Below are 23,285 nucleotides of genomic sequence, written 5' to 3' on the forward strand. Positions count from 1 at the left end.
AGGGAGCAGAGCAGCCTCTTCCCTTCCGTGGTGGCTCCGCCCTCAGGGGCCTTAGCCTAGCTTGGGTGAGGACAGAGGTGAGGAATCTTTGAGGACCAAGCCCCGTGGTCTGGGAAGAGGGAGGTAGAGGAAGAAGGGTCTGACTTGGGGACTCCCTCCTCCCAACCCAACCCCTATAGAGAAGCGACCAAATTCCCAGAGATAGAAGGGAGTTGGGGTGGGGAGGGTCTGCTCCTTGAATTACTTGAAGGTACTGACTCCGAGGCTGCTGTTGCCCACGTAGGTGTGAGGGGGACATTGTCACTGCGTTTGGGAGGGCCGAGGACGGCGGGTGACGAGAGGATCTACCTTGGCCCTCGCTCACTCCTGCTAGGCCCTTTCCCTGGGCCCTCCTGTCCCCACCCTCACTCTGGGCACCCCTCCAGTTGCACTAAAGTAGCTGTTGTGCCAGTCTTACCCACGCCAGGTGCCAGGGTGGGGTCTCTGCTTCCAGTCCTTCCTCCCGCCTCTGCTCCCATCCTGGACAATCTTGTTCACTCGTATTCCTGGATAGCTCAGCTTTGTGTGTGTGTGTGTGTGTGTTTCGGGGGTGGGGGTGGGTTTGGCTGGAGTGGGTCTGGCAGGGGTTTGGGAAGGGCTAGGGGAAAGATGGAGGATAGTATCTCCTACCCCCTTCCCCAACTTCAAGCCACAGAAGCCTGGGAGGGAGGGTGCCTACTCTCGCTGCCGTGTGTCTTGCAGATGTGCCAAAATAGGGGTGGGTGGGAGGGGAGGGTGCCTGGCAGAGCAGCCCCAGGGTGGCTCTCTCAAAGCAATACAGTTCTCCTGCTGGGGAACAGCAAGACAGGGGAGAGGGTTGGGTGGGGACCTGGGGTTCCCCATGTACAGCTGTGTATATTCAGGGGTGTTCTCTGTCTGGTACCCGCTGTGGGCATCTATGTGTGTGTGAACCCCTTCCCCATGCCCTGCATGACCTGTGATGCTGCAGACACCACCATCCTGTGTGCAGGCGTGCTGGGGGGCACGGAGGGGCATGTCCCTGTCCTGTTGCACCCCCCACCCTGTGACCCATGTACTCGGTTGTAGGAAGTAAAGAGAACTGAGCACAATTCACTGGATTCTAGTTGAATCTTTCTCTAAGCAATTTCCTCATTCCTGCCCTTCCTTCTCCCTATCCTGGATCCACCTGTGGTGCTAGTGTTGGGGTCAGGGGTGTTTAATGCTGGTGGGCAGCAATAAAGCCAGATACCTGCATCCCCAGGGTGCTGAGGGCAGCAGAAAAAAAATGGGGACCTTGGTGCATTTGCCCTGCCCCTCCCCCACCTGGGCTAAAGCACAATGCTATCCCTGAAGACTGATGCACCCCACATCCTCCAGGCCCCCACGCTTGTCCTCCCCAAACCTGCTTTGAGCCCTCCCACCACACCCCGGTTTTCTATGCTGTTTTGGTGCAAGTACAACTGTCGTAGTCATGGCTTTGGGATGGGTTCTGTTTATTAAAATCCTATTGCTCCTACTGGCCCTGTGTCCCGCCTCCATTCCTGTGGTGGGGGGAAGGAAGGGCAACCTGGATCCTCTGCCACTGGCCCACATCAGCCGTCAGGAACCGTGGGCACTAGCTGCTCCTCCAATAGGGCTATGGTAAACATGAGGCTGCCCCCCAGTAGCAGCCCCAGCCCCTGCAGAAGCACGTGGAACACAGGCAGGGGCTCAGGAGGACGAAGCAGGGTTGGCAGCTGCAAGGAAGGAAGACTGTCAGGACTCTGCTCTGACCTATGACCTACTTATCTATTTACCTACGTTTGAGGCAAGACCTCACTGTCTAGCTCTGCTAGTCTGGGACATTTGTAGATCAGGCTAACCTCAAACTCACTGCCTCCTGAGTGATGAGATTAACAGGACACACCCATGCAATGCCCCTTGACACACGAGAAAGGGTGTCATGCAGTATCAGACTGGGTCATCCCTCTCCACGCCACCTGCCCACTGTCCGTTCTACCCCACATCTCACCATATCCACTAGGGCCACATAGAGGAAAACCCCAGCCGTGGTCCCAAACACCCAGGGGGTGAGGGGCACAGGGCCCAAGCTGAGCCCCACCCCCAGGGCTGCACCCCCCAGTCCCAGGGCTCCAGAAACGAGGCTCAGCAGCAGCAGCTTCCGAAAGGATAACCCTTCCTGAAGCAGCATGGCAAAGTCACCTGTTGTGGGGAGAACACAGAAAGGAGGGGTAAGTCGGATCTCTTGGAGATGCCCACCCCCTGAGCCCACCTACCCCACTGGTGCCATTCCTACCCAGTTCGTGGGGCAGCTCGTGGCAGAAGACTGCTAGGGTAGTGCTGAGGCCACTGGAGAAGCCGTCTGAGAAAGCAGCACCTATCAGCAGCAGGGTCAAAGGGTGTTCGTGAAGAAAGTTAGGAGCTGCTGTCTCAGCTAACCCTGGTTCTCATCCCTCCCACCTCCCTGGGAGCTCTCCTACCCCTGCTGGCTCAGAGCCCTGCTGCCTCCCACCTCCGTGTCTGTAGCCTCAGACCTAATGCCAGCCCGTCGGTGAGGTTGTGCAGGCAATCTCCCAGGAGGACCATCCATGCGATACTGCCACCCCGGTGCTCATGGCTGTGGCCTTGGTGCCCAGGAGGGGCTAGAGATGGTGAGGACTGTCTGTTCTCCCTCTGGCCCTGAACCTCTGGTTCTGCAGCAAGAAGGCCCAGGTCAAGTGTTGGTAACTGTAAGTGGGAGCTGCAGGCTGGTGAGCTCATTGTCTCTGCTAGTCACCTGAAGCTGCCTGTAGGGGTCGAAGGACCATCCCACTGCCATCCTCTGGGTCAGGGTTTGGTTCTCCAAGATCCCTTTTGTTCCTGCAGCATCTCTGAAATGGGAGGGTATCCCTCCTGGTGGAGGAGGTAGCGGGCCCAGGGGCTAAGGGAAGACCAGTCCAGCAGCTGGGAAGATGAACACCTGGTTCCACTGCTAGCACCTGGACAGTGTTTTCTGACCTACACCCCTTTCCCAGGTTGGCATCTCTCTCTGTTTAATGTTGATAGGAACTGCAGAGAACAAATCATTTGGCCAGAAGTCCCAGGTCTATGCTAAGGGGCCCATCCCCATTCAGAGGTGGACAGGTCCTATGTGATTGGCCAAGCGGCCAAGGACCAGAAGGGCGTGCTGCCCCTCCCTCCTGGCTTGGCTAGGACTTCTGGGTTTGGCAGGAGAAGAAAAGGGTGTCACTCACTGGCCTGAGCCCTCTGTGCCGCACAAGTCCTAGTGTGTTCTCTAGCATGAAGAGCAGGAAGAGGCCACCAAGCACCGACAGTCCCGGACCCAGGTCCTCCTCTGATTGCTCACTAGGTCCTGTGTGCCGCCCTCCTTGCGCCTGTCAGAGAATAGATCAGGGCAGGCCCTGGAAACTCCTACAACCCAATAGCATCCCCTCCTCCCAGCAAGCTTTTTACTCATGCATCCTAGAAGAAGACAGCTGTGGCTGAAGCCCCCGGGCGGGGGGGGGGGGTCAGGATGTGGGAGCTGACAGAGGGACAAGGGCTGTGGCTAGAAACACAGGGCCCCATGGCCAGTTACCACAGGGTCAGGCTGTGAGGATGGAGGTTCACATACATGTGGGAGCAGGTGTAGCAGGGCATCCCCACAGAGAGTACCCACGGCCAGGGCCCCCAGGAAGCCCAGCACTGGCCGCAACAGACGAGGTCCCAGGAGCCGCAGCAACAGCAGAGAGAGGGGAGCAGGGAGGCTGAGGAACAGGACTGCCAGGCCACTGTGAAGCAGGGCTGGGGAGAATTGGGCCTGTTAGGGCAGGGCTGGTCCAGAGGCAAAACATGGACACAGATACATACACTCACGGGAGGTTGGACCCCTATCAGTGCCCCCCCCCCTTAGCAAGGGACCCACTCCCTACCATGATGCAGGGTGTTGCCCACCCCACTCATCCACTGACCAGACAGTACATCCCCCGGAGGTGCTGGAGCTGGGGTTTTGATGCAAACACGGCTGTCAATCTGATAAAGCAGGGCTGGGCACAGCAGAGCGAACTGACGAGGGGTCAGAGGAGCAACAGGGCTCAGTCCAAAATTGACCAGCAGCTGGGAGCCATTCAGACACTGGAGATTTTGAGGGGAAGGCCATGTATTAGGGAGTCACTGTGAACTACAACCCAAGTCTTGACATCTGTTCTTCCATCAAGTCCCAGGTCCCATTGGCTCATACTGGCACATGCATCAGAGACTGGGGACAGGGGACTTAATGTGTGTTAATCCCTGGTGATTATCCAATCCAATGTAAGTATTCGACATATATTTCTTAATTTGCTAGAGAACGCTGCTGTCATCTCCCTCTTATGCCCTAAGAATTTCCTGTGTTAGCGATGAGCTACTTTGGCCACTAGACAAGAAACCTGACAATGCCGTCCATCTTTAGTCAACACCCCACCATGGGTTGATCCAGCCTAGGCTGGAGTGCTTCTTTTGATAGGGCATGCCACCTGATCACAGGGTCCGGCAGCTTTGTCTGCCACCTTGTGTGTGTAGAACAAGGAACAGACGGACTGTTTCAGATGGATATACCATCATCTCCAGGACACTTTTCCACATAACCATCCCCACAGCCTAACCCTGAGATACTTCCCTGGATTGTGCGTTTGCTAAGTGACACCTCTGAATTTGGTGAGCCTGCGCTAAGGTTAAAGGGAACACTGAGTAGCTATTCGTTTACTGACTCTTCATGTACTTCAAGCCCCCTAAAGGGCCAAATACTTCAGGCCACCTACTCCCATGGTTCCTTCTCCTGTCTAGAGACTCAGACTTACATCCTCATTCAGATGGTCAGCCAACGAATGGTCCAACAGCAGAAGCCTCTGGAAGAGGTCTAGGCTCGAGGGCCCTGACCCGTGCAGGTCAGGAGCCTTTGATTCCTCCTGGTCACCCCAACCTGAAGGGCCCAGAGGCATTCCTGCCCAGATGTCCACACTCAGCTCCGGCTCTTGCAGCCTACATTAGATGGATTAGCAAGCAAGTCAGACTTACTCAAGTTCCCTGACACCTGCCCTGAGCTGTCACCTGGAAGGTTTGGCGAAGGAAAGACAACCACAGTCAGTCCTGGGAAGACCTGAGAGCTGTCATTTGTAAGAGAACCTAAAGTGGGTGGCTGTGGGCTCGACAGGGAAAGCCTGGAAGTACCGAGAGCTAGGACTTCTGGAGAATTGAAGCTAATAGAGGTGAGCAGTTGGTGTGAGAGGATTTGTAACTCTGGGGATTCATGCACTGGGCAGCTGGAGCCTAAGCAGGCACTGAGCGGAACCAGGAGATGCCACATTTTGTGTTTGGGAGAGAGATTAATACCTGTGTGTGAAATTGTCTCCACTTGTGGGTGCAGCCCGCCCAGTTGGAGGCTCATGGTGTCCCAGACGGAGCCCCTGGACTCGGCCTAGTCCTAGGCTGTGGAGAAGCCGCGCCAGGCCCCCTGCAGTCAGTGTCCCGTTCTCTCCATATAGACCAAACAACTGGGCCAGGTAGTGGTTCTGTTCCTGTTCAGCTGGGCCCAGGTTTGGGACGGAGCCTCCTACCCAGCCCAAGGCCACCCCCACACATAGGCCAGTCAGCAGATGATGTACTGGGGGCCCCATCACTAGGGCTATGGTTAGAGGCTCTGTTTCTGACTTCTATTTCCTTTGAGACATCCTGAGGACTGTACCCTAGAACAAGGAGGAGGGGTGGGGTCAGAGCTGCTGTCCCTCAGCTGAGAGCTAGGGAGATGTTCTTACACTTACCACCGCTTACTGAGTCTGTCTGCAGCTTCTGCAGGCTCAGGCGTTCTCTGCCCCTCCCTTCTGCCTTCTGGAGCAGCCTCCTGACCCCAGAGCTCTCCTTACACCTGGTCCCGAGACAACCCACCTCTCAAGCTTGTTCCGCCTCCCTATTCCCTCTCCATATTCAGGGCCTCACCCCTACTGGCAGTGTGAGAGCTGTCACCTCAGGTCCCTGGAAGGCCTCACTGTGGACCTTAGGAGATCCGAGGGAAGGAGCTCAGCCTTCAGATGCAGTGGAAGCCACGTCACAAGGAGGGCTGAAATGGATAGGTTTCCCCTTAGCCCACCTGCTCTGGGGCGGAGTCAGGGGTGGGGCAAGTGTGGGAAGGTTCATATAGGAGTTAATGGTTCACTGGTCTCTGGGATGGGGGGGGTCAAAAGTCAGTCTCTGCAGGGCCTTGACTGGGGAGGGGCCACCCTCTGCCCTGAAGAAGCCACATGGTTAAGAACTTGTGCTCAGTTTTTTCCTCTTAAATATTTTATAGCCCATAAGCCATTCAGCGCCACCCAAGCCTTTTCCTAAACGTACCCTCCCCACATTCCTAACATCTGGTCCTGAGCTGCGTCTGTTTCCAACCCCATCCCCACATTCCCTGGAGAGTTGAGCCAAGGTGCTCCTAAACTGGGAGTTAGAGGGAGAGGCAGATAAGTGGCAATTCCAGATGCATTTAGGAAAGTGACTTCAGTGATGCCCACCCTGGGAAGTGTAAGAAAAGAGCTGTGATTCCCCGACTCCAGCAAGCACTAACCGTCAGCACCCCCCAGCTCTATAATCAATGAACGAGAAAGAGGAAGCCCTGTTGAGGAAAAGAAGCCAGAACAGGGCTCCCCTCTGACATCTGACCTGGCTTACAATCAGGGGGTCAGTGAGTGGCCCGGGGGGTTGGGGTTAGCATTACCTGACGGCAGGACAGGAGACACAAAAGACACCAAGAGGAAGGGGGACCCAGCCTTCTTGTGGGAGGCAGGCTGGACAAGGGTCACCTGGAGGGAGGGGGTAGGGGAGGGACACTACCTTAAAGGGGCAGGCTTGCTTTGCCAAAGGCCTCCTTGCCTGGGCACTACAATTCCCTAAGTGCACACCTGCTAACCTCTTTCCTATGAGAGAAACACAGACTCCAGAATGAGTGGGAACATTTATTAGGAAGGAGGGATTTCAGTTAGACCCTTATTTCCCACACAAAAACCACACTGTCTTTTCCAAAGGAGGGCAGGCAGAGGACCCTGGATCCCAGGGGATAGACAGCATCAGCAGGACAGGGGTGGGGTGGGGCGTGAGTTTGAGGTGGATAAGGCTGCTGCTTCCAACCCCTCCAGGGAAATTTAGTGGCTAAAACACAGCTACTTTATCCTCTAATCCCAAAGCCAGCAGCCTGATAGAAGACTGTCTTGTTCTCTGGCAGAGACGCCTGGATCATGGTTGTGGTGGAAGGAAGGAGAGACTCATCTCTTGCTATCTCTTGCTGCTTCTTCGGGTTTCTTTGCCGTTGCTGACAGGGTTGCTGGAGGGGCCAGGAGGGCCGGAAGGCGTGTGGTTGGGTTGACTTCGAGTGATTCGGGTGCTGGGGGGATGTGAGGGGGTGTGAGAAGGATGGGGGCCACCCACAGGACCTAGCTGGGTGCTCAGTCCATTTCCGTTCTGGTTCTCGGAAGCTAGTTGTGGGAGAGGAAGAAACAGAGTTAGGTAGTTAAGGTAAGAAAGGGTCTGTCTTCAAAGCCCACTTCCATGCCCCAGAGAGTGGATGAGTCTTCACCAAGCACAACTGCGTGAATGCTGACCAGGTACAAAAAGACTATGGGTTTTGAATAAGAATGGGATCCTAGCCGGCATGGTGGCGCACGCCTTTAATCCCAGCACTCGGGAGGCAGAGGCAGGTGGATTTCTGAGTTCGAGGCCAGCCTGGTTGGGACCCTAGCACTGATAATTTTAACTGTCAATTTGGTACAATCTAGAGTCTGCTAGGGAGAGTCAGTGAGGGGCTTGTCTACATTGGCTGGTCTGTAGGGGATTGTAATTAACTTAATTTTGCAGGAAGACCTAGCCCAACTGTAGATGGCCCTATTCCCTAGGCAGGTGGTCCTGAATAGAGTACAAAAAGCTATGGGCTAAAAGTATGAATGGGGCCCCTCAATAATTTTGGAAGTTGCTCCATGAACCACATATGTGTGTGTGTATAATTTTATATTATATAAATACAACATATTTATCTTAGGTATCTCTGTGTCATTGGAAATCAGACCCAGATTTAGTTCAAGGCTCAAAGCTCTCTGAAAAAATGTCCTATGGCCCAAGATGCCTGTAAAGCTGGAGAAGCACAGGAAGAAGAGCTATAGTTTCTCTTTAAATGGAAAGGGGCTGGGTCTATCATGTGGGAAGTTAGTGCTTGGGTTAGATACCCAGCACTATAATAAAATGAAAAATACATCCGGGAACTGAACCCCTCTGCCACTGACTGAGCCACTTAGCTACACATCACCCCCCAACTGTGTATATTTTGTGTTTACTCCTGTGTGTGTGTGTAGCTAAGTGTACACGCACGCACACACACACACATATATAACCTTCAGGAGTTGGTTGTCTCCTTCTGCCATGTGGATGTTCTGGGAATTGAACTCAGGTTGTCAGGCTTGATGTCAAATACCCATTCCTGCTGAACCACCTTGCCAATCCCTACACCCATATATTTTAAACATTTTAAGGGAGCTGGGAGTGTGAGATGCCTTCACTCTGGCAACTGTATGCTAGGATTACCCCTCCCCCCCCCCACACACACATACCTATTGCAGCGTATTATAATCCTTACTCCTGCAGAGACTGAAAGGCAGGTGCTGTGTTTTATTCCTTGACATATACATAGAGTAGGTGCTCTACTGAGTCCTAGTAGACAGAAACAGGACTGTCTCTGGTGTACAAAGGCATTGCTGACCGTCAGTGATGTGGAGACTAGTTCTCAAACCATATTCCCACTCAATTCTCTGTTCTACTGGTCTAAGCTATCTGTAGCCTAGATGGAAGGGAAAAGCCCTTTCCTCAGTTCATAGATAAAGCAAATATGTACATCGCAATGTTAAGATTTTGTTCTATATATTAAAAAAAAAAAAAAAAACAACAGACAACTTTTGGGGGCTGGGGAGATGGCTCAGCAGTGAGGAGCACTGGCTGCTCTTGTAGAAGATCCAGGTTCAGTTCCCAGCACCCACATAGGAGTTCACACATCTGTAACACTAGTTCCGTGGGACCCAGCATCCTCCTCTAGCCTTCACAGGTCCCAGGGAAACAGACGGTGCACAGACATGCATATATTCAGGCACCTACACACTTTTATTTTGCGCAGGGTGGTGCCACAGGCCTTTAATCCCAGCACTCAGGAGGCAGAGGCAGGTGGATCTTTGAGTTCCAGGGCAGCCTGGTCTGCAGAGGCAGGGCAGCCAGGGCTATACAGAGAAACCCTGTCTCAAAAAAAAAAAAAAAAAAAAAAAGTATCTGGGGACTAAGGATCATATTGAGTGGTGGTTAGGTCTGTCACCTTGATACAGACTAGAATCACCTGGGAAGAGGCAGGAAGGACTGCTGAGTTGGTTGGTCCGTGGGCTTATCTATGGGGGATTGTAATTAATTATGCGGGAAGACCCAGCACACTGCGTGGCATCACTCAGTGAGAAACTGAGCTGAGCACAAGCAAGCGTGAATTCGTTTTCTCTGCTCCTGACCGTGCTTGCACTGTGACCAGCTCTGTCCACCGCAGGGATGGACTGCATGTAACCCAGAACTGTCAGCTAGGTGAACCCTTCTGCCCAACACTGCTTGCTGTCAAGATAAGGCAACAACAAGGTAGACACAACACCCTCACAGAGCTGGCGAGATGGCTCGGCAGACAAGGATGTTTGCTGCCAAGCCTGGTGGCTTGGATTCAATTCCTGGAACCCCTATGGTGCAAGGACTGACACCCACAGACTGCCACTGTCCTTTGACTTTCACGTGCCCACTGTGGCACATGAAAGCTCCCTCCCAAATTAAATACATACATATAGAGAAAATATATACACAACAGAAGGATTTACAAAGCCACAAAAAGAAAAACAAACAAAAAAAAAACCCCAAAAATCCAGAAGCCCTCTCATTTCTATTAGCAGGTGAAAAAAGGGAGTAAACACTTGGCAAATGAGTTCCACATGGTCTTAGGTATCCCTTCCCTCTTTTTCCTGTTTCTCTGTGTAGCCCTGACTGTAATGGAACTTGCTCTGTAGACCAGGCTAGACTCAAACTCAGAGATCCGTCTGCCTCTGCTTCCTGAGCACTGGGATTAAAGGGGTGCACCAACACACCCAGCAGGTGTTCCTTTTCTTTGTTTTTTTTTTTTTTTTTTTTTTTGAGACAGGGCCTTGCTATGGAGACCAGGCTGGCCTAGAACTCATTCTCTGGATCCCAGAATGTCCTCAGAACTTGCAGTAACCCTCGTTGCCTCTGCTGCTCAAATGTTAGACAGCAACCGTGCCTGGCTCTTGGTTGTACCTTATTAGAAATATTTTTGTAGCTAGACATGATGGCCACACACCCATGGTCCAGCACTTGGAAGGCGTAGGTAGGAGGAATAGAGATGCTGGGCCAGGTTTGGCTACATATGTAAGTTTGAGGCCAGCCTTACATGAGACTGTCTCTTAAAGTAAATAAAAAAAAACTAAAAATACAGTCATGAGCCGGGCGTGGTGGCGCACGCCTTTAATCTCAGCACTCGGGAGGCAGAGGCAGGCGGATTTCTGAGTTCGAGGCCAGCCTGGTCTACAGAGTGAGTTCCAGGACAGCCAGGGCTATACAGAGAAACCCTGTCTCAAAAAAACAAAAAAACAAACAAACAAAAAAAAAATACAGTCATGGAAAAGTATTATCCTACTTTACGCTCTCCTTTTCTTCTATTGTTTTTTTTTTTTTATCCTGGGGAATGAACCCAAGGCCGTGCCACTGAACTACTTTTAGGTCCAACAGTCACGTCACATCTGCCTATCTACCTTGCCTCTCTTTCCTCTCTCTCCCTTCCTGCTCTCTCTCTCTCTCTCTCTCTCTCTCTCTCTCTCTCTCTCTCTCTCTCTCTCCTTTCCTTCCTTTGAAGCAGGGTCTCCCTGACTGGCCTGATGCTCTGATACTTCAGGCTAGCCACCCCCATTGAGTGACCCTCCCACCTCAGCCTGTAACGTATGAGGATTATAGACGTGAAGTGTCAAACCAGCATTTTTCTTTCTTTCTTTTTTTTTTGAACACTTATTTTTTATGTGTAAGAGTATTTTGCCTGTATGTGTATGTGCAGGCACCACATTGCCTGAAGAGGGCATATGAACACAAGCCCTGGATGCCCTGGAACTGGAGTTTCAGATCACCGTGAGCTGCCATGAGGGTGCTGAGAACCACACTAGGTCTTCTACAACAGCAGCCCACTGTTCTTAACTGCAAACCATCTCCCCATCCCTTAAGTCTTCTTCAATTGAAAATATATGCTACCTTTTATGGTGGAATTAAATGGTATTCATTTTGATTACAATATTGGAGGTTCTTCACAAAGCCAGAAGGAGCAGGAGAAATATGCAGTCATAGATCATATATGAGGAATTGTCTCCATTGGTGGTCCCGTGCACACCTCAGATGGGAACTGTAATTAACTTAATTATGTTAAGCCACCCAGAGCACCGTGGGTGGCTGATTCTGTTTCTTGTTTTGAGACAGGGTCTATCTCTGTAGTCCTGATTGTCCTGGAACAGACTAAATACACCAGGCTGGCCTCAGACTCACAGAGATACACCTGTCAATGACTCCAAAGTGCTGGGATTAAAGGTGTATGGCTGTCACACCGAGGTGGGGTGGCGCATTCTGAGTGGAGAAACTGGGAGGAACACAAGCATACAGAGGTGTAAGCACGCAGCCTCCTCTCTGCTGGTGACTGTGGAGATGATGTGAATAGTGGTTTCTGTAAGCATTGGACAGAGGCCCCACAAGACTACTAGGAAGGTCTTGGTGGCTCAGTGGTTAAAAACACTGGCTGCTCTTCCAGCTGACCCAGATTTGGCCCCTAGCACCTACACTGCAGTAACAACCATCTGAACTCCAATTCTGGAGGGTCTGCTACTCTCTTGTGGCTTCCTTGGGCACTGTATGCATGTGGCACAGTCATACATGTAGACAAAACACACTGTACTGGCTGGTTTTGTGTGTCGACTTGACACAAGCTGGAGTTATCACAGAGAAAGAGGCCTCCCTTGAGGGAATGCCTCCATGAGATCCAGCTGTAAGGCATTTTCTCAACTAGTTGATCAAGGGGGGAGGGTCCATTGTGGGTAGTGCCATCTCTAGGCTGGGAGTCTTGGGTTCTATAAGAAAGCAAGCCAGTAAGAAACATCCCCCCATGGCCTCTGCATCAGCTCCTGCCTCCAGGTTCCTGCCCTGTGTGTGAGTTCCTGTTCTGACTTCCTTTGGTGATGAACAGCAGTGTGGAAGTGTGAGCTGAATAAACCCTCTCCTCCCCAAGATGCTCTCTGGTCATGGTGTTTGTGCAGGAATAGAAACCCTGACTAAGACACATACATATAAGGTAAAAATAGATAAAATCTAAGAGAGAGAGAGAGAGAGAGAGAGAGAGAGAGAGAGAGAGAGAGAGAGAGAGAACAACAAATCCAGAAACTTCCCACTGTCTACTGACTCTGTAGCCACAGCAGTTACAATGTAATTCATAATAAATGACCATGTGGTCATATGTTGCCAGCTTTTGTATTTACAATTCTTTCTTTTTTGTTTTTTGAGACAAGGTTTTACTATGTATGTGGCCTGGAATTTTCCATGTAGACTAGGCTGACCTTAAATTTACAGTGATTCTTCTGCCTCTACCTCTCCAGTACTGGGATGTGTGACACTACACCCTGCTATACTATATTTGCTATTATTATTTCAGAAAAGGAAATAAAAATTTGTTGTTGCTGTTTTTTGTTTGAGACAAGGCCTAGCTTTAAACCCTAGACTAGATAGGAACTTGTGACAATTCTTTTGCCTCATCTCCTCCCCAGTGCTGGGATTAGGGTTGTGAAATTTAACCTAAAATAACAATAAAATGATCTTTTAAAATGTAGCATATTCCAGAACTAGTTAGGCCTAAGCAGGGGGATCTTTGTGAGCCCAAGATCAGTCTGTACAACATGGTGTGAATGTGTATCAAAAGAAAAGGGAGAAAGGAAAAGAAAGAAAAACATAAGAAAAAGAAAAGAAATTAAAAAGAAAAATACAGGGGCTAGAGAGATGGCTCACTGGTAACAGCATTGGCTGCTCTTCCAGAGGTCCTGAGTTCAGTTCCCAGCAACCACATGGTGGCTCACAACCATCTGTAATGGGATCCAATTCCCTTTTCCGGTGTGTCTGAAGAGAGCGACAGTGTATGCTCCCCCCCCATACATAAAATAAATAAATAAATCTTAAAAAAAGAAAAATATAATACAGATTATGCCACATAGCTTAGGAATCAAGTAGTCCACACAATCGAGGTATGTGTGTATGTGTGTGTGTGTACCTACTTCTCAGAATGTATTCCCATCACTTAGTGATTTATATTACAAAGAATTTACAATGATACTTTAAGTGTGGTCCATGTGATCCTGTTTGGCACACCTGGAGAAACTACTCTACTCTCCTTTGTTTCTTGACTGGACAGGAGAGAGTAGCTCAGGTCTTCAAGTCTCTTCGCCACTGAGACTTGCAGAAGGTGTAGGAAATGAAGGAGAACTGGGTGGAGGGGGAACATCCTGAGAGAGGAGACACTTGGAAAAGGGATGAGGAAAACACATCTTTCCTGGCTGGGCAGAATGGGGGACTTGAAGGGGCCAGTGGAAGGAAAGAAATGGATTCCTACCTGGAGAGGCAGCAGGGGGTCCCGTGGTCGCTTGTGGGGCAGTAGGGCTGTTGTCATTGTTCTGCACCTGCAGGCACAGATGAGATATACTCAGACCCTCCTCAACATCGTGCTGCCAGGCCTGGTCTGCCATCTTCTCTAACGCCAGGCCCAGAGACTCACCGATTTGTTGGGCGCCTGCTGCGTGTTATACTCTGGATTGGGCTCACTGAAATTAGGGACTTCGGAATAAACCATACAGAATCTGCAAAGAAAGGAGCAGAAGCCTTGGACCTGTCCAGCCAGGAGATGTGGACGGCACAGTCTGTGTTGCTTCCTTGTAAACCCTAACTTATCCACTTTGGGTTCCTGGCGCTTATCTCAACTGCTGAGACAACTTACTCTCCAATCTTCTGCAGATCGCCCCCACGGCCAGTGTACAGTGTCAGACAACCTTTGAACACTGAAGCATACCTGTGGGGTGAAGCAGGATTCGGTCTTCAGAAAAGTTGTAGGGACTTTTAACTACACCCTACCGCTGTTGCCACTAGGAGCCCTGCCTTACCCTTTGGTGAGTCGGATAATGTCCCCAGGTTGGATCAGGTTGCCCACATCGTCCCATACTGAGATGTTGATGCTGCCCGTTTTGTCTGCCACTTTACAGGTCCGAACCTCGTGTCCGTCCTTTGTCTTGGTCACCCGGCCTTTAAGGGAAGAAAGATATGAGAATGGAAATGAAGTCATACAGATAGTGGTGATGGTGAGAGTCCGGGTATTGGCTGAGTTAGGTAAAGGAACAGAAGCAAAGCCCACGTCCCTCCTTGATGGCGGGTTATGCGTGGGTGGGTGTATGGGGCGGTAGTGGAGATCCAGCACCATGGAGAGAGCCCCGAGTGGGATAAAGGCCCGCGTGGCATCAGGCCATTTAGTTTTACCTATTTTATACCTGTCAGCAGCTCCCTCTGCCAGCGCTCTAAGTGATTAGAATGAGCATGGAGGGGGAGCCTTCTCCTTGTCCAGGCAAGTTAAGAATGCAAGCGGTGGTCCCGTGTGCTCCCACTCTCCATGCTCCTCCCCCTTTGCTCCCACGAGTCCACTGCGCATGCATAGCCACCTGTCTCCAGTACAATGAAGATAAGATTCAGATTCTTGAGCCCGGGCTTGATATCCTTCACGAAGGTCTCGGTCGTCATGCTTCCCGAGCCGTGGCACCCCGCTGGAAGCGGAAATGGGAGAGGAAGGTTCAAGGCTCAGAGCCTTTGCCCCCATGCTCCCGCTCGGCCTACCCACCACAGCAGGCTGGAATCTGGCAGCCTCGGTCCCCCTCTAACCCTTCTGGGGGGTTAGAAACGAACTTCCCTGGGGGCCTCGTACTTCAAGATCAGAACTTATAGATCTCTGGGTAAGATGCTTAGGGGCTGGTAGGCCCTATGTCAGGATGCTTTCAGTCTCACGCTCCGAAGCCGGGAGGCTGAAGGAGACTCGGAGGGAACCCGATGCAGCTCCAGGAAACAGAATCTCACTCGGCAGATCTTCCTGAACCCGCATCCCCACAACCCAGAACTCGGTCCATCCCCTCCCCCACTCGCAGCCCACCACCCACCCAGCCAGCAGGCCGGACTGTGCACACCGCCGAGCCACCCGCAGGGGGAGCCAGGGGGCTGGCTGCCGCCGGATGCTGCGGAGAGGAACGCCGGAGCGCTTACATTCCCGGAAACGTCCCCTGACCTCCTCCAGCCAATAAGGTCCGATCTGCCTCCCAAAGCGCCCCACCTTCGGCCACCACCCATCCAATCAGGCTCCGAGATTCACTTGCCGCGAAGGGGGCAGTTTTAGGTTTTAAAGGAACCTTGCAGTGTATTAGTTCCGTAGAGGGAAAGATGGATGGACCACCAGGGGGCGCCCCAGATACCAATCCTCCCTTCCTCCCAAAGAATGCACTTTGGGCTCTTAAACATTTCATTTTCTCTTCAACTAGTGTCACAGTGGAAAAAAGGTCCAAGGGCGATGGAATGCAGCAGGAAAACGTTTTAGTTCCAGTCTGTTTCTTTGCTTGTTTTCTCGGCAATTCTTTTTTTTTTTTTTGCGGGGGGCGGAGGGAAGGAGTTTGAGACAGGGTTTCTCTGTGTAGCCCTGGCTGTCCTGGAACTCACTCTGTAGACCAGCCTGGCCTCCAACTTAAAAATCCACCTGCCTCTGCCTCCCAAGTACTGGGATAAAGGCGTGCGCCACCACTGCCCATTTTACACATGAAAATGGAAAGTTAGTTAAAAGCCAGTACCTTGGACATGGCAGGAGCTTACACATCATCTTTAATGTACCGAACGGTTCGGCTCAGGGCTCTGGGACAAGCAGCATTTTCGCCATAGAAAGATAATACGCAGATTCACTCTCCTTTGAAAGACGTTGAACCCGGAACATAAAAAGCAAGCCTCAAGCCAGGTGGACACTGGGGAGGCAAGAGGTAGGCGGATCTCTTGAGTTTAAGGCCAGCCTATCCTACATAGTGAATTCCAGGACAGCCAGGGCAACAAAGAGAAACCCTGACTAGGGGAGAGGGAGGGGAGGGAAGCAAGTTTGACTTGGTTCACAAAGGCACATCCGATTCCTGTTTCCTTATTTTATTGTATCTCAGAGACACCTAGAAGCTTAAGTTTCCTCTGGTACTCGTCATATTGTCTTCAAAGGAAGCAGCTAGCTCTGTATTCTCACGAATAAGCTAGTTACATATGTACTAATGTGAATTGCCCTTTAAAAAAGAGAGTATCTACAACAAATACTATTTGACACCAGATTAGCCTAAGAGGTAATGTAATTGCATTCCTTGTCTTGCTTCCCCGCTTACCTAACACAGAGCGCTTTAAACTCCACCACGACTCTCCTCGGGTTCTCTCCCACCCATTTCCCCTAACCACAGTGTTGCAGCCTTAGGAAATCAAATCCATTAATGTTTCGGGCGGTCTGAGTTTTTGAAGAGCCATCAGGAATACTACAAGAGTGTGTGGCTGGGAGGTGGACGACCCCTGCAGCACCCTAGATCAAAGCTTTGCGGTGAGACACTCCCTCCCTCTCCATCCTGCGGCCTCCTAAGTTAACAGCAGCATCCATCCCCATGACTGTGAGTCACAGGTCGGGAGGCTCCGGGATGCTGACCACAGCTCTGGAAACTGAAGGGCTGGGAGGACAGCAGGCCACGCTGCAGACCAGCTGCCCCGCGGCGACCTCGTCCCAGCGCTGCACCAGGTCTGGCACCCGAGCCGTGCACCACCCAGCACCAAGTAACTCTGCAAGGCGGGACACCCAGGGTCGCCCCGGAGCTTCACACCTGAAGCACATAGAGCCCTCCCTCCCAAAAGGCTACACTGTCCGTCCTAAGAACTTCCGGCCCAGAGCGGAGGCCCAGCTAGCCCCCGCCTCTCATAGGCCGCTCGCAAGGAGCATCCAGGCGCCGCCGAGTTAAATAGAGAGGCGGGGCTTGGTGACGAGCTTCCGCCCCGTTGCGTAGCAGCAGTGGGCGTGGCTAAGGGCTAACCCGAGACAGCGAGGAGTGGTCGGAACCTTCTTCCCCATCCTTACCTTCCCCTTCCCCTACGGGGAAAGGCTGAGACCGGGCACACAGTGTGCTACGCGGCCGCCGTGTCCTCAGCTGCAGCCAGGCCCCGCGTCCGGAGAAACCAGGCTGCGTTCCGGGTGGTGCGTAATGCGCCTGGGCGAGCTTCTAACCCTGGGGGGTTGGGGGGGAGAGGGGGCGAGGTCCCTGTGGATTGGTGCCTGGGTCCGAAGTGCTGGGGGTAGGGAGGAAGGGTGGAGAGGAGGAGGAAAATGGAGGAAGGGAGCTCAGCTGGGAGGAGTCGGGAGGTGAGCTAGCTGGGGGCTCTGGAGCTTTGGAAGATCCTCTGGAGTAGGGAGAGCCTCGGGAAGTGCGGGAGTGGCCTTGGGCCAGCCTGAGGACCCGGGAGGAGCTGATTGCTGGGGCTGAGGGACAACATGGAGTTTAAATGGCAATGATTGACAGGCCTGGAGGCGAAGGGAACGTTCTGGGGGCTAGCCTTGGCAGGGACCGCGGAACCCAAACCTCCGCCCTCCAAGCGCCATAGCTTGGCTTCTTTCCCATGCCTTGTCTTTGGCAGCCTTGTCTTTCTCTTTTATTCCTTCGCCGCTTCTCTCCCCTCCCGCCTCTCCGTGGAGGACTCTTACATTCCTTACATCTTTGACCCTGAATGATTTGCAGCCCCGCTCTCTGATACGCACGATCCATCCACTCGTTTAATACACTGGAAAGCCCACCCCAGTCCAGGAGGCAGGGCATTTGTGGGGTAGAGAGTGAGGGGGGGTGGGAGTAGGGGCAGGAGAAAGACCTGAAAAAGCAGGATGAGGGTGTTTTGGATTGGTACACTAACTTCATTTCATGAAACTTCATTTCAACTGGTAGCAAATGTGATGGTTACCAAGGCCACTGTTCTTGGGAGATTGACCTATGAGAATCTTGGCAGCTACTTCTTATACAGTAGTTTTAACTACTGTAGCAGGATGGGTGGCTACTAGTGTTCCCCCAAGAAAGAGTGGGATTGGATAGTGCCAAGGGAGGGTGAGGGGTGCATTTGTTATGCAGTGTCTTCAGTAAACCTTGTGGCAGGGCCTACTTCCCAGTGATTGAAAAGAAGGAACAAGCATTTTCAAGCATTTCCTCTGGTTCTCACTGTGAGTTTATTTTGCCATTCTGTTGCAACAAGTAATACAGCAGTCTTACACGTGCACTCAGAGTTTATCTCATTTGATTTGCAGGACAATAGGTTAGAAAATGCAAGTGTCATATCTGTTTGACAGTTGGCTACACGGCTTGTTTGAAGCTGTCCTGTCAGTGGATGGCAGAGCTAGGACTGGAATCCAAGCCCACCCTCCTTCCCCCTCTCTCCTGATTCAATGCTTGTCTTACAACTCCTGGTCTGTTTTCCTAAGGGTTAATTTTCCCATTACAGGAGGCTTTTTGGTTTCTGTGTTTGGAATTTCTTGTCCCTAGGAGACCAAGCACAGCCAATATAGTACCTGTTCCTGGAAGCTTTTTTTTTTTTTTTTTTTTTTTCCTGAGGTACAGGTGCATGTGCCAGATGGTTGGGAAATGAAGTGTTGTTCAAAGGAAGGAAGCATTCCTCCTCCCGTGTTATGTGGGGTGGGGAGGAACATCAACTCTCTCCTCTCTGGACCACAGTGAAGAAAAATTCTGGGCTTTACATCTCTCTCATTCACTGAGAAGACACACTGAACTAGGAGCACATGTACCCAATTCAGGAGACCCAGTAGCCTTTGTGTTCTGCATGAAAGATCATCAGGTACTCTCCTAACTTAGCCCTTTCACTATTGATACACACAGGATAACGAGCCGGGGAGTTTAATTAGTCATGCTGTGTCTCATTGACTCCGATTCTCAGGGCCCTGGAATAGCCCTCAGTCCCATCTTTTCAGGCATGAGCCTGGTCAACCTGGTTTTTTTTTGCTTCCTGGTCGACCAAGTTGCCTACCTAGAACAACACTATCTCTGCTTTCTTCCTCCTTCCCAATTGAGAAAAGGTCCTGCCTGGTAGCCTCTCCTGACCGAGTTCACAGTGATCTTCCTGTCTCAGCCTCCTGGGTGTTGGGATTGCAGGCATGAGCTACCGTACCTGCCTTCGTTCTTCCTGTTTATGAGTAAACCCGCTCTCTCAGTCCCCACCCCTTTGTCTTTTTTTAAAGCCTTATCCCTTCAGGGGTGTTTCAGTTTACACCTATAGCGACATTACTGAGTATTCTCTGTGTGAGAAAACATTTCCCTTGTGAGAGTCTGGATGTTTGGGGATCTGAGTACTCCAGGCTTACATCCCTGCCGGGAATGATCTAAAGCCCTGCTTTCTCACTGTCTTCTGACTTTTTCCAGCCCTGGCACTATAGGCATGCTCTCTCAAGTACAGAGCCAGGGACTGAGTCCCAGTGCTTTGTAAGCCGAGCTGCATCCCCAGGCCAGTTTTGGGTTTGTTTGAGACAAAGTTTGGAACTTGCTACGTAGCCTGAGCTGGCCTTGAACTCAAATTCTCCTATTTCACCTACTGAGTGCTGGGAATGCAGGCATGGACTGTCCTCCCTGGCCTCTAGAATAGTTTTTACATGATATCATATAAGTAAAGTCACTCCAGAAACATTAAAGGACTGTACAGGGCAAGCGCTATGGATTTGTATTCTGTATAGCCACTGATGTGGGATTTTTGGCATTGCTTGTAGTTATATGTGCTGAATAAAGAAGTATATATGTGGGGCTGGAGAGATGGCTCCACGGTTAAGAGCAGTGACTGACCTTTCAGAGAACTGGGACTTTGATTCCAAACACCCACTAAGCAGTTCACAACTGTCTAACTCCAACACCAGGGAATCCACTTCTGGCCTCCTCTGGCATTAGGCACAAATGTGGTACTTAGACATCTATGCAAGCAGTATACCCATATATAGAGAATGAGATAAGATAATTTTGAAAGTTAATGTGTATGTATATATGTGCACACACACACTTTTTGTTTTGAAACAGAATCCCATGTACCCCAGGATGGCCTTGAACTTTGATCCTCTTGCCTCTCTTCTGAGGCACTAAGATTATAGGCAGTCGTCACTACCCTCCTAGTTTGTGTGGTGATAGGATTAAATTCAGGACGCTGTGGATGCCGGGCAAGCACTCTCTCACTGAGATACAGCCTGAGCTCTCCTTTTCCCTTCTCTATATGTGTTCAAACAAGTTTTGTCTCCAGTGGCTTCCCTCTCCACCTTGGCTTTTCCTTCCCCTCCTCTCTAGACCAAGTGCCCTCCTGTTCGTTCCTAGGGTAGTGCAGAAGCCTGCAGTCCTCCTCTCCTCCTCTCTGCCTGGATGCCCCACCCATCCGATCCAAGTCTGTCCAGTCTCACTGCTAAGTGGAGACAGGTGCCCTGCCTTACCTTTTCTTTCCTCTCCCTGTTCCTATTAATAGAGCGTTCCTGATTGTGACATCACACCCACCTCTGGGCCATGAGACTTGTCACTAGGAAGAAAGACTCAGTTGGAGAATAGCCAACAAGATGGGATACTCAGAGCATCTCCTGAGCGGCACTGAGCGGAGGCACCAGGGGGTTGGAACCTTGTGAACAGGGAACCTGCCCCCACCACTTAAAAGGTAAAGAGCCTGGGTTTGGAATCTCATTCCACCTCTATTCCCCGGTCAGGGTTCCTTCTGACCTTGAAAATCTGGTGCCCTGAAGCTTTCTAGAAGTAATGCATGCTATCCTGCTTATGTTGCTATCTTGTTGGTAGTAAGTTTTATGTTTTTTCCATTTTTTTTTTAAATCTTGTATACTCATTGGACTATACCTATACCGTTTGAAGACGGTGATTGTGTTCCTCTTTATTCTACAAGTCTCTGTTGGCAAGAATATTGTATGTTAGGATAAAGAGGAGATCTGTGTTGACCACACAAGTAGAGCTGTGTTCTGGTGGACAGCTGGGAGCCCTGCAGACCTTGCAGTAGCCATTTGATGAGGTCTTGCTTGCTTGTTTTTCAAGACAGGGTTTCTCCATGTAGCCCTGGCTGTCCTGAAACTCTGTAGATATCCAGGTTGGCCTCTCACTCACAGAGATCCACCTGTTTCTGTTTCCTGAGTGCTGGACTCAAAAAGTCATGCACTACCACCACTCAGATCTTAAAGAACTATAGGTCCTCTGAATTGTTCTTTAGGAATTTGAGTTTAGAGCCAAAGATGGTCCAGTGTGTCAGAGCTCTTGCAGTGAAAGCAAGAGGACCTGGCTGCAGCTCCCATTAACCGTGTAAAAGCCTGCAAACCAAGCATGGTACTTCAAAGACAGGTGGTTCCCAGAGTGGCAGCAGGCCCATGCCCATGCCCTACACACAAAGAACTCAAAGTAATTAAACATTCTAAACAAACTCAACCTTTGAAATCCTCTGAGCCAGCTGTAGTGCCTCACACCTTTAATTCCAGCACTTGGGAGGCAGAGCAGATGGATTGCTGTGAGTTGAAGGCCAACCTGGTCCACAGGGAGAGGTCTAAGACAGCCAGGCCTAGATAGTGAGGTCCCTTTTCAAAAACAAAACAAAACAAAAACGCCGCCCAAAACTACTATCTATAGTTATAGATAACTGTCCTCTGGTAAATGGAGATTCCAGCATTCTGGGGTTAAACTGAACTTTTAGTCAGGTAGCTCTACTCCTCTATCTCCTAAGAAATGGAACTGAGGTTTTTGAGGGTTTTTTTTGGTTTTTGGTTTTTCGAGACAGGGTTTCTCTGTATAGCCCTGGCTGTCCTGGAACTCACTCTGTAAATGAGGCAGCTCTTGCCATGTAGGGCAGGTGCAGCACACCTGGCTGACAGGAGAATTATTATATCTAATAATAAATAAATCTTTATTAAAAAAAAAAAGAATTCTCCTGTCAAAATAGGAAACCCTTTCCTTTCAAGGGAGTTGCTAGTGAGATGGGGGTTAGTTGGTGGGAAAGCTAGGCACCTCCTGTAATATACTTGTCATTTAATATCCATTTTTGTTTTATATTCTTAATCTTTGAATCATAGAAATTGTAGCCCCTTTGGAAATTACATAGCCAGGATGTTCCTGTCACAGAGTAAGAGCCAAGGCCTGGAGCACACACTTGGCCAGGGATAGTGTTAGCACCAAGGCTCAGATTCAGAAGTGTCGTACAGTTTTTACTGCATCATTAGTTTGTACATGTCGAGGTGGCCTGGGACTTGGTGCACGTGTGGCAGTCAGAGGACACTTGTGCACTTTCCTTCCTCCTCCCACCTTTATATGAGCTCCAGGGACAGCAAGCACCTTCAACCGCTGAGCCAACTCATCAGCCCCATTTCAAACGCAGTCATGGAGACTAAACATAGGGTAGGGTAGAGTAGGCAAGCAACTACCACTGAGCCACATCTCCAGCCATGAGTGGCTTACTCTGTTTTGAATCAGGCTTTTTTTTTTAAATAGACTTATTTATTATTTATATCTTAAGCACACTGTAGCTGTCTTCAGATGCACCAGATCTCATTACAGATGGTTGTGAGCCACCTTGTGGTTGCTGTGATTTGAACTCAGGACCTCTGGAAGAGCAGTCCGTGCTCTTAACTGCTGAGTCATCTCTCCAGCCCCCGAATCAGGCTTTTTTATTCCATAAAAGTTCCAGTGTGTGAGCATAAAAGTTTAGCTTTAGCCGGGCATGGTGGCGCACGCCTTTAATCCCAGTGCTTGGGAGGCAGAGGCAGGCGGATTTCTGAGTTCGAGGCCAGCCTGGTCTACAGAATGAGTTCCAGGACAGCCAGGGCGATATAGAGAAACCCTGTCTCAAAAAAAAAAAAAAGTTTAGCTTTGAGGGCCAGAGAGATGACTCAGAGGTTCAGAACACTTGACTACGATTCCTGAGTTCAATTCCCAGCAACCACATGGTGGCTCATAACCATCTATAATGGGGTCTGTATTAGTCAGGGTTTTCTAGAGTCACAGAGTTTATGGATAGTCTCTATATAGTAAGGGAATTTGTTGATTATTTACAATTTGTAGTTCAACTCCCAACAATGGTCAGCAGCAGCTGTGAATGGAAGTCCA

At 50.6% G+C, this 23,285-nt stretch overlaps 3 protein-coding genes across 19 annotated transcripts in view; 1 reads left to right on the top strand and 2 right to left on the bottom strand.

The window, feature by feature from the left end:
• Positions 1 to 1,472: 1,472 nt before the first annotated feature.
• Positions 1,473 to 6,822, bottom strand: Slc39a5 (solute carrier family 39 (metal ion transporter), member 5). Of its 7 annotated transcripts, none has more exons than XR_871732.2 (12): positions 6,716 to 6,822; positions 5,953 to 6,073; positions 5,350 to 5,702; positions 4,818 to 4,998; positions 3,951 to 4,113; positions 3,614 to 3,783; positions 3,234 to 3,374; positions 2,777 to 2,870; positions 2,513 to 2,693; positions 2,297 to 2,377; positions 2,012 to 2,202; positions 1,473 to 1,736 (listed from the first exon to the last, which is right to left on the bottom strand). XR_871732.2 is itself a non-coding variant. In XM_006514172.3 (12 exons), exons 3-12 carry the CDS (start codon positions 5,631 to 5,633, stop codon positions 1,593 to 1,595), a joined length of 1,608 nt encoding a protein of 535 aa, XP_006514235.1. In that variant the 5' UTR covers positions 5,634 to 5,702; positions 5,953 to 6,073; positions 6,716 to 6,822; the 3' UTR covers positions 1,473 to 1,592. The 7 variants fall into 7 exon arrangements, 6 of the variants coding, with proteins under 6 accessions (XP_006514235.1, XP_006514236.1, NP_001129709.1 ...); XM_006514172.3 differs by having other exon boundaries at positions 2,535 to 2,693; XM_006514173.3 differs by having other exon boundaries at positions 2,535 to 2,693; positions 5,778 to 6,073.
• A 117-nt stretch (positions 6,823 to 6,939) lies between these two features.
• Positions 6,940 to 17,094, bottom strand: Nabp2 (nucleic acid binding protein 2). 7 transcript variants are annotated; one of them, XM_006514067.3, is made up of 7 exons: positions 16,524 to 17,094; positions 14,793 to 14,894; positions 14,244 to 14,382; positions 14,081 to 14,152; positions 13,862 to 13,943; positions 13,700 to 13,766; positions 6,940 to 7,469 (listed from the first exon to the last, which is right to left on the bottom strand). In XM_006514067.3, exons 2-7 carry the CDS (start codon positions 14,869 to 14,871, stop codon positions 7,270 to 7,272), a joined length of 639 nt encoding a protein of 212 aa, XP_006514130.1. In that variant the 5' UTR covers positions 14,872 to 14,894; positions 16,524 to 17,094; the 3' UTR covers positions 6,940 to 7,269. The 7 variants fall into 7 exon arrangements, with proteins under 7 accessions (XP_006514130.1, XP_006514129.1, XP_030101113.1 ...); XM_006514066.4 differs by lacking the exon at positions 16,524 to 17,094 and adding an exon at positions 15,053 to 15,360; XM_030245253.1 differs by lacking the exon at positions 16,524 to 17,094 and adding an exon at positions 15,038 to 15,054.
• A 67-nt stretch (positions 17,095 to 17,161) lies between these two features.
• Positions 17,162 to 23,285, top strand: part of Rnf41 (ring finger protein 41) — a 29,826-nt gene continuing 23,702 nt past the window's right edge. For all 5 annotated transcript variants that reach the window (NR_104290.1, NR_104288.1, NR_104289.1 and 2 more), the window contains exons 1-2: positions 17,162 to 17,371; positions 20,665 to 20,847. The gene's annotated coding sequence lies outside the window, so the exon portion shown is untranslated. The remainder of the gene's footprint in view (positions 17,372 to 20,664; positions 20,848 to 23,285) is intronic.

This window comes from Mus musculus, chromosome 10 (assembly GCF_000001635.26).
Source record: "Mus musculus strain C57BL/6J chromosome 10, GRCm38.p6 C57BL/6J".
NCBI lineage: Eukaryota > Metazoa > Chordata > Mammalia > Rodentia > Muridae > Mus > Mus musculus.